We start from the raw sequence: 10,045 nt of genomic DNA, 5'->3' as shown, positions 1-10,045 counted from the left end.
TTGGTATGTGTAATAAAAACAAACACAAAATAAAGAATAACATTGAGCGCCACTCTGTCAGGCAATTGTTCTAAGTACTTTACACATATATTAACTTCCTTATTTTTTCTAACAACCAATAAGGCAAGTATTATCATAATACTCATTTTATCAATGAGAAAACTGAAGCACAGAGAAGTTATATAATTGGGGAAGGTCACTGAAGGGACCGGGATTCTCGTCTGGGCAGTTCAGGCTACTGCCTGAAAAAACATTGGGAGACACACCAAAAAAGCATTGACAACAAATGGTTGAAAAGAGGGCAATTAAAATCCTGCTACAACAACAACAAAAAATTAAAATAAAAAAATAATAAAATCTTTCTACCTTTCTGCATCCTTACAAGTTTTTTTAATGATGAGAAAACTGCACCCTAAGGGGGTAAAGTAATGAATTAATGTGTTCCTATAAATAGATCTGAGCAGGAAAAAAATCTTTTTAATTGACCATGAGACCCCATTATTGCAACCAGGGAACTCCCGCTTGTGCTCTGAAGGCCAATCCTCTTCTGTACAGAAGAGAAACCTAGAGCAACCTCCATTTAGGGGGAAATAGATTGAAATGGGTTGTTTTTATGAATGCAGAGAAACTGGCCAAGGCTAGCGTTGGGTTCTCAGTTTTAATGTCACACTTGCTCAAACCCCAGTTCTATTTTAGATCCGATCCTCGGATAATCACCCTGCTCTATCCAGCATCAAGAATTTAAGCTCCAGAACCTCACACGCCCACAAACTAACTGGTCAATGCTGAACTCAGGTGAGATGGGGCAGAGTGAGGGTGGGATGATGGAGGGACAGTCGCCGCCCGGGTCCTGGACACGTAGAGTCGACTCCTGGAGCTTGAGGCTAGTTTTTCACACAACACGCGCAACTGCGTTTGATACACCCTTTGGCGTGGTAGGAAGAAGACATAAAGATGCTAATGATGCTAGCGGTGAATGTGAAATGGAACAAATGCCACCATATTTATCTAAGTGGAAATTTTAACGCTAGGGACAATAAATGCACTCTACAGTCAGGGCCGCTTAGTCAGGAACTTAAGGATTTCATTTCCAGGTACTGCGCGAGCTCTCTTGCCCCATTCCCAGCCCTGTAAGACGAGCCTTACCAGCCGCTTCTAAGAACTACAACTCCCAGCCTGACAGAGGTCACTGCGCATGCGGCTGACGACCTACGCCTACACCTCCCAGGGGGCTCGGCGGGTACGCTGACGCACGCATGCGCCCTCGCGTCTCTCTCTCTGCAGCTTGGGTTTGACCTACAGCCGCCCAGGGGAAGATGGCCGTTCCAGCGGTGTCCGGGCTCTCCCGGCAGGTGAGAGAACGGACGTCCTAAAAGCCAGCGGGAGGTTCCCTCCTGGGGTGATCCGTACCAGACCCCTAGTGCCACGGTGCGAGGCCACAGTTGGGGAAGCGTGGCCGCGGTTCAAGGTCGTGCGGCCCAGCAGTGGCTGCCACGCAAGGCGGCTCTGGCGGCCCTGCCTTTGCCCGGGGCCGTGGGCGCGAGGCTGACCTTGGACCTTGGACCGCGGCGTCCTCCAAGCACGGTCCCGGGAAGCAGCTGGCTTGAGGGGCCCCGGAGATGGGGGCCAGCTTCCTTGGACTCCGAGGAAAGGACGTGGCCCACCCCCGGATCATCTTCCTGTGTCGCTGTGGTCACACCTGGCAGGGGTCACTAGTGATGCCAAGGAATATTTGTAAAGCCACATTTCGCATTTTTATAAAGAAAATGAAACGGAAAAGTTTAAATGAGTCTTCCTTGACTCCTTAGTCAGTTAAGGAGTAGAGCTGAGACTTGAACCCACAGAGTCTCCTGGAAGATGGAGTTGGGAAGAAAATCCGTGCTTTTTACCGTGCATATCAACACAGTGCTTTACATAGGGTGACCCCGTCCGGGTTACGTACGTTTTCCATAGGTGTTAAAACGTCTTTTAATCCTTGCAGCCAGTTTTGGTGTCGTGCGCTCCAGAGCTGGAGTTATTTGAAGGTGACCTGTCCACTCTTGCAGGTGCTTTTTGAGCTGTGGATTCTAGCTCTGTCGCTTGATAGACAAGATACCATCTCTCAGAATTAGGGCCTGTGCTCACATCAGACTCTGCTGCGATACTCAGAGGATTGATCTTTATTTTCAGAGAGCATTTGGGTTCTAAAAAAGGACATCCAGGGGGCCAGCCCTGGGGCCAAGTGGTTCAAGTTCCGCACTCTCCGCTTCCGTGGCCCAGGTTGGCGAGTTCAGATCCCAGCATGGGCCTACACCACTCAGTAGCCATGCTGTGGAGGCATCCCACGTACAAGATAGAGGAAGATGGGTGCAGATGTTAGCTCAGGGCTAATCTTCCTCACCTGAAAAAAGGTACATCTCTTACAGATCGTGAGTGGAGTCCTGCCACTGTTTAGTAAAATCCTGCTCAAAGGTGGTAATATACATGTGAAAAATCTTGTTAAAATCATTTTGAAATATGTATTTCATCAGAATTAGTGTTTTCTCCCTCATTCTGGTGGGCTAGCCTCAGCCTGTTCCTAGCAATTTGAGATGATTCTCAGTGGGGAAATTTACTCGTAGGTAGTAGAGAGCAGCTACCCTCAGTAATCTATGTGATGATACAAAGAAACTAGTCATTTAAAAGTCATATTGAATGCTTTCTATTATTGGCTTAAATGCAGAAATCGTTCCAGTAATCTTGTTTGATCTTCTGTCTGTTGTTGTTTTAAAGGTGCGATGCTTCAGTACATCTGTGGTCAGGCCATTTGCCAAGCTCGTGAGGGTATGTCGACTTAATCTTTTGTAATTGTAAAGCAGATAAAAGTGTGTGAGTCAAACAGCAGTACAGTTAGGGCCTGGACTTCTGTATAGTTGCTCCCTAAACCTTTCTGCACAATTTGCGGATCCCAAAATATGTGTGCATGGGGGTAGGGAATGGCATGCTCTTGAACGCCTGCTAAATGACAGACCTATGCATGACCTTTAAATACGAGAATTTCTTCAAACCTCTTAACAGATGGGAAGTAGCTGGTCTTCCCATTTCTACAAAAGAGGAAACTGAGACTCTGGGAAAACTTGCCCGAGGTAACTTGGCTTGGTCTTGGAGTCAGACAGGAGCTAAATCTGCCTCATTCAAAGCCTTTGCTCTTCCACTGCAAGCCTGCAGCACCACTAAGCATAGTAGTCATACGTTGACGGTGGTGTGTAGGAAAGAAGCCTACAGTTTATTGTGAAAAGTAGTTCAAACATCAGGCACTTAGTAAATTGCTAAAGGGCTCTGTTAAACTGAACATTGTTGGGAGGCTCTGTAAGGGAAATTTATAGTATTGCAGTGAAATGTACGAAAGTGTACTTGTATGTATTTGATAAACGCTCGTTTTCCTGGCTCTAACATGTTCAAAACTGCCTTCTCTCAGTGTTAAAAACCTCCTGTGTTTGGAACTGAATAGTTATTGAGTTGAAAGGAAGCGTAATCTCATGGCAAAATTATCATAATTAAATTACAGACTGTTCGAGCCGAAAGGGACTTTAGACACTGTGTTTGCTAAGCTCCTCGTTTTAAGGTGAGGACTTGGAAACTCAAAGATTGAGTGACCCGGCCAAGGAAACATCCCTAATTTGTGTGAAAGTTGCCATTCAGGATAGCTCTTTGATAACATGTTTAAACTGTTTTGTGCTATAAAAGATGTATTTTTTAAATTGTAAATATTGAATTCTGCTGTTGACAGTGTAATGTTGTCTTAACTGGCTTTCCTCTTCCCTTCCTCCCCTGCCCCCCCTTTTTATTAAAGCCACCTGTTCAGGTCTATGGTGTCGAGGGTCGCTATGCCACTGCGCTTTATTCTGCTGCATCTAAACAGAATAAACTGGAACAAGTAGAAAAGGAATTGTTGAGAGTAGCGGTAAGAAGCTTTCCTGTTCATTACTTACTAAGTTCCCATTGTATGTTTTTCCCTTTAGCTTTGACTCTGCATCCCTAACGAGGTATATCGTAAGAGAAAAAGAACTACAAAAAAAGAAAAAGAAAAAAACCTATTTTCTGTAACCATATCGATAGTAATAATACTGGGTAGTATTGTTCTGAACCTATTGTATAATAGGTACATATAAGGGTATTAATATTAGAAACCAAGATTTCGGGCTAAGAGAAAGAAATCGAAAATCAAAATATAAGGTGGTAAGTTAAGAAAAAATGCCATTTCAAAAGAGAATTAAAAGTCACCTTTGAAAATCTATGCTTGTATTCCAGATACTTTCAAAATAGTCCTTAGAATATATGATGATTTTGTTTTACTGGGAATTTATTTCCCTTCTGAAGCCTTCCCTCAGTTGAATTATTACTTTATTCCAAGATGTGAGGGGGAAATGATGAGTAGGGCTTGCTGGGCAGCACAATTAGTAAAGGTGTGGGAGCTCCACGGTGATGCTAGAGAACTGACAGCATGAGGCTACAGAGGAAAGAAAGAAGACCGCCCAGACTAGTTATATAGAGTAATACTTAACATGGTTTGTTCAGTTTTCATTTTGAGCCTTTATTGGAACTTTGTCCTGCCAGACAATAATTGTAGCGCTCTGTTCCTTCCTTTATCCGCTTAGGTCTGCAGATAATGCTTACAGTCTTAGTCGGGGTGAGCAGCCCTTAACGATCCTCACCAAGCCAGCAGCCTTTCTGTTGGAGACACTTGCGGGGGGGGCGGGGTGGGTAGCAAGAGCCAGCAGGTCTCTCACAGGCATTTTTGGGGAGATAATTATTGCCCACTGCTGTCATTTATGCCCATTTTAAACCTGAACGGTCATGTTCTCAGTGGAGAGAAGGACCGAGTTGTGGACATTAGAGTGGGCTTTGACTGAAACCTGGCAGTCAAGATGTGGAGACGCAGAAGAGAGGCAGTCACCGTCAGACTCTCATAAAGGAAGGTCAGCGATTTCCGGCACTGAGAGGAAAGTGTGATGCTACTCAGGGGGCATAGACAGTCCACAGAAACAGATAAGAAACATGCAGTACTGGATAACCCAAACTCCAGAATGCTTTTAATTTGTATAAGCCCGCAATTTTTCTGGAAAAATGTTGTTTCGGTGGGGCCCCTCCAGTGGAATTTTTACCAGTAGATCGCAGTGTATGACAAGTAGCCTGGATCAGAGGCAGAATTCTGGCCAGGAGCCTGGGAGAAGGGGCTAAGAGAGTAACCAGAATAGGGCTATATAATAGAAAGATGCCCAGGTGGAAACAGCCGACGGCTCGTCAGAACTCAGCCCTGGTACCAGGGGAGCAAGGTGCTGGAGGCTGCCCTTGGTCACTGAATCCAGACATCTGTGCATCAACAAAATGGAGATGAAGCGGTTTCTCTCGTGGCAGTTGCACTCTTGACTTTTTGTCCACTCCCTCCCAGACTGAGGCTGCTCTGGAAACACCGGAGGTCTGTCACGGGGCTGCATTGGTTCTCCGGAGCTCTGTAGGAGGCAGGACAGCATCAGGATCTGCCTGAGACAGAGAGCCCCCTCCAGGGGAATGGCAAGGAGGCCTCCTTAGTCAGAGCACCGTTTTAGGTTTGCACTTGAATGTTGGCATCACCGGCATCCTCTTAGAATGTGAAAAACTAGAGTACTACCCATACCAAATACATTAAAATATGCAGTGAATTGAATATTTTGGCTGCTTAGATTTTCAGTAATCTCTCTTGAAGAGCAAAAATAAGTTTAAGAAGCTTCATAAAGTGTTTTTAAATTTTTTAAGGAACATTTTTGTATCCGGTGTAAAATCATGGTGTGGTGTTCTTAAGGGTAGAGAAAACTATTTGATTGCAAGCCTTTCTTCATATGTTCTTTGAGAATGTTCCCTTAATTCATGAAATACATGATTTGTAAGAAAGTATGTGTGTGGCAGCTAGGCTCATTTGTGCTCTAAAGAGTTTAAGACTATTTTTTGGTGCTTTTAGCAAATCTTGAAGGAACCCAAAATGGCTGCATCTATTATGAATCCCTACATAAAGCGTTCCGTTAAAATGAAAAGCCTAAATGACATGACAGCAAAGGAGAGGTTCTCTCCCCTCACGTCCAACCTGATCAGTAAGTATTAGATCTTTTTCACTGAAGTCTCTGAAAATTTTGCTGCTGGAAATGCGGTCCATGGTCCAGGATCACCCGCATCACCTGGGAGCCTTTTGGCAGTGAGGGATCGCAGGACTCGCTCCAACCTGCTGAGTCAGAACCTGCCTCTTAACCACCTCTCCAGGGGGATTGTGTGCACGTTAAAGTCTGAGGAGCATTGTGTGAAGGATGTTAAGATGTAAGAACCTCTAATTTTGTAGTCCGTAGTTCAGCCCATGGAGGAGACCAGTGAGATTCATACCAAGAAAACGCTTTGTGGCCAGTGGCTCTGCCTCTGTCCTTGAAGACATTTGCATCCTTTGGTACCTTTGGATTGCTTTTCAAATTCCATGGTCAATCAGAATAGTGTCCAAAGAAAGCGTTATCCCTGTCGTCATGTTTGAAATAGACAGTGTGTTAATTTGGGGGTTTGTAGCCAAACATTGGAGTCTGTGACATAAATCTGAAAATCAGATTGCAAGCTGTGATCAAGAAATCTGTTGCAAACCTGAGACCTCCCCCTTAATTAATTTAAATGCTTGTCAGTGTGGTCTTTTTTTAAACATTGAATATTCTTTTTAGATAACAAATTGCATCTTCTCCATTCACATTCTTAAAGGACATTGAATATGGTATTTTAAGGCCACAGATGTAGATTTGCTTTTGAGGTGAATATAATGAATCATGAATAATCTGTTTAAGTGAGTTTCATGTTACTGGCACACCTTCACTTTCCCAGATTTGCTTGCTGAAAATGGTCGCTTGAGCAATACCCCTGGAGTCGTTTCCGCCTTTTCTACCATAATGAGCGTCCACCGTGGAGAAGTACCTTGCACAGTCACTACTGCATCTGTAAGTAACGGGTTATCGCTGCTGCATTGGCCCTGGCATTCCATGCATCACACTTTGCAGAACAAAAAGAAAAAAAACAGGCTAAAATTAAGAAATTGGGAGAGGTGACTTGTCACCTGGGAGGTTCGCTTCATTCTCATACCAGCTTCAGTGAGCCTCAACTTGGAAATGGCCATCGTGCATCTTGTTGCTTCCCTGACCAGTGGTGGTTCATGAGGGCTGCAGACTGGGTTAGAGTGTTGTAGGAATCAGTGGTTTATGTTCCATTGCAGGTGGGACTTAGTTTGTAAATACCATATTGAGTAGCTGACTGAAGCTAGAGTATAGTCTTTGGTGGTGAATGGGCAGTGGTAGGGCGAGAGCGCTGTGGTCTTGCTGTCTTGCTGAAGTGGGCTCTAAGGATGGCCACAGTTTATTGAGACCTACCATATGCTGGATACTTGATTATTTTATTTAATATCAAAAGGTTCATGTCCATTAGAAGTATAATTATCCTGTTTTACCGATGAGGAAACTGAAACCCAGGGAAATGAAACAGCTTGCCCGACAACACAAGGTGGCACCAGGGTTTGAACACAGGCTTCTCTCTCAGAACTCTGAGTTCCTAAGCCACACTGCCTCCGCAGAGTTAATTTTCTGGTTGTTGTCTTAAATATGTATTTTCTCCCTCCCGTAGTTCAGTTAGTGTAGAAGAACTGTCTGTGGGGCTTAGTTACCAGGAGAGCGTGGTAGACTGACTTGGAATACGAGTACCTGACCTCATCTGGATTAATAGCTCTAGTGTTCAAAAGATATTCTAACTCCAAAAAAGCACCATTTCAAAGAGGCATTTTAGCGCACAGTCGCTGTGCGCACATTTGTAGTTCAGTAGTTGGAGCCCCCGGAGCACAGGGCTGGTTGGGAGTGCTCCCTGCCCAGGCATCTCCTGGAGCCCCTGTGACTGCACCCCTTCTCCTGACAGCGGAGCTCAGGCCAGGCCGCAGCGGCCCAGGGCCAAGCCCTGGCACAGGTGGTTCTTCAGTGATTACAAGGACCCGATTTTTTAAAGGCTGCTTCTTTTGTAAAAGTTCTTTAGAACCCACTGTTACTAGTGCTTTTCATGTTGAAACTCCTAGGTGAGTTTCCACTGTTTAAAAAAAATTATACCTGATAGACTGATTTCAAGTAGTGGCACTCGTCCTCGCTTGCTGGAGGGACCTTCGGGGGGTTTAATCACTCTGGACCTCAGTTCTTTCACATGTAAAATGGGAATAAGAACTGCCCGCCTCCCTGCGCTGTCCAGATAGGGGAGATGGTGGGTATGAAATGCCCTGCACAGACAGGTACATGGCACTCCGTACACGTCTAAATGGGGGTGTGCTTGTGCCTCAGAGCTCTCTACCCTCAGAGTCCCAGCAAAGAATGTTTTGGTTGAACGCTGGTCAATTTCCACCCTCCCCTCCCTGCCCCCCCCCCCGCCCCCAGCAACAAGGATGTTGTTAGATCTTTGCAAAGATGTGAAGGTTTTCTTGCTAGCTTTTGGACTCAGGTGAAGGGGTAGGCAGGTGGGTTTGTGACAGGTAGAGGCCTCTCCTTCAGCAGCCTTTTCCATCCTCCCCTAACCAGGAGTGAGAGTTGGGGCAAGAGTCAAGAACACAGTCTGGACGCCTGGGCTGCATGCTCTGAAGAGATGCAGAGCTGTACTGGCTTCAGGAGCCAGCCCACTGCCCAGGCCCCCTTGGCGGGGTTCTGAGAGTGGAGTGGCATGCCAGAGCTCCTGGTAACCATGCATCTGAGAGATTATAGGACCAGGTCAGGCTGCTGCTTTTCATCCACAGAAATAATAGGCTTAAGCCGTGCCCACGGGGCTACACAGAGAGGCCTGCATCCTCGGGCATTACAGACTTCAGGGTTTTCCTCTTAATCATTGCTGAGTTGCACTGCTAGCACTGTGGAGCAGAGACAGGGAGGGAGGGGCATTTATGAGCAGCAAGTGAGCTGCGGATGTGAGCTACCCCTGCGTTCCTAGGAGGAGGGCCTTCGCACACTCCCTGAACGCGGTGCTAATGAGAGACCGTGGCCGTGCAGCTCCAGGACGGGGCCCCAGATGTCTGGGAATTCACAGGGCCTGGCTTGGTGGTGTGTGCCAGGGGTATTTTTTCCTTTTCTTTTACTATGGAAAGTTTCTGTTCTGCTTTCTCTAAATTTGAGGGATGGATTTGTCCTTTTCTAGCCTTTGGATGAAGCCACTCTTGCTGAGTTACAAACAGTCCTGAAGAGCTTCCTCAGTAAAGGCCAAGTACTGAAATTGGAAGTTAAGGTAGGTTTTTAATTATGTATGATGTGTTTCCTCAGGGAATTTGACACTTAAAATGGCTGTAGAAAGTGAAAAATTAGATCTGATTATGTACTAATCTGCCTGTAGTCGAAATTTTATATTTATTTTCATTTTGAATGGCTACTGATTCCATTCACAATCTGACTTCCGCCGTTTCCTTGACGTAATTATAACGTCTTACATCTGTGTTGCATGCAGACTTTTCAGAGCACTTTTTCATCTTTGCATTTGATTAGTGAAATGTCAGCGTTTTCATATTTCCCACCTATTTTCTTTCCTAGAATGATCCGTCCATCATGGGCGGAATGATTGTCCGGATTGGAGAGAAGTATGTTGATATGTCTGCAAAAACCAAGATCCAGAAGCTGAGCAGGGCTATGCGGGAGGTTTTCTAAAGTGTTGACTTTCTGTCGGTGAAAATTCTTAACGTTGGAGCGACAATAAAATGCTTCCTGACCAGGACATACTGTGTTTACTTTGTCTTTTAAAGTGGAAATATAGGGAGCTTTATTTTTATATCTTTCTTTTAGTATCCCTCTAGTTTAAAGGTTAAAAGTCTTTTTGGCTGGAGAATTTAGTTTGTGTAGATTATGATTAGGAATTTATGGAAGCTTGTGTCCTGTAGGAAAAGTAGTTAACATTTATTGAGGCCTCATTTTATGCCAGGCTCTATTACAGACTTAATGTATCTTACCTCGTTTCCTTGGGCTCTGAGCCCAGACCTGGGGAGGGGCTGAGCCCGCAGGCCGAGCCACGGCACCAGCAAACC

General features: G+C 45.2%; 1 protein-coding gene across 1 annotated transcript; it reads left to right on the top strand.

Annotated features, from left to right (window-relative positions):
- Positions 1-1,173: 1,173 nt before the first annotated feature.
- On the top strand, positions 1,174-9,738 carry ATP5PO (ATP synthase peripheral stalk subunit OSCP). The gene is made up of 7 exons (XM_001497164.6): positions 1,174-1,352; positions 2,752-2,802; positions 3,812-3,922; positions 5,957-6,086; positions 6,847-6,959; positions 9,172-9,258; positions 9,558-9,738. Exons 1-7 carry the CDS (start codon positions 1,317-1,319, stop codon positions 9,669-9,671), a joined length of 642 nt encoding a protein of 213 aa, XP_001497214.1. The 5' UTR covers positions 1,174-1,316; the 3' UTR covers positions 9,672-9,738.
- The last annotated feature ends 307 nt before the right edge of the window (positions 9,739-10,045 follow it).

The sequence above is a fragment of the Equus caballus genome, chromosome 26, assembly GCF_041296265.1.
Source record: "Equus caballus isolate H_3958 breed thoroughbred chromosome 26, TB-T2T, whole genome shotgun sequence".
Lineage (NCBI taxonomy): Eukaryota > Metazoa > Chordata > Mammalia > Perissodactyla > Equidae > Equus > Equus caballus.
Note: the sequence above shows the minus strand (reverse complement) of the source record. Positions and strands in the feature narration are given on the sequence as shown.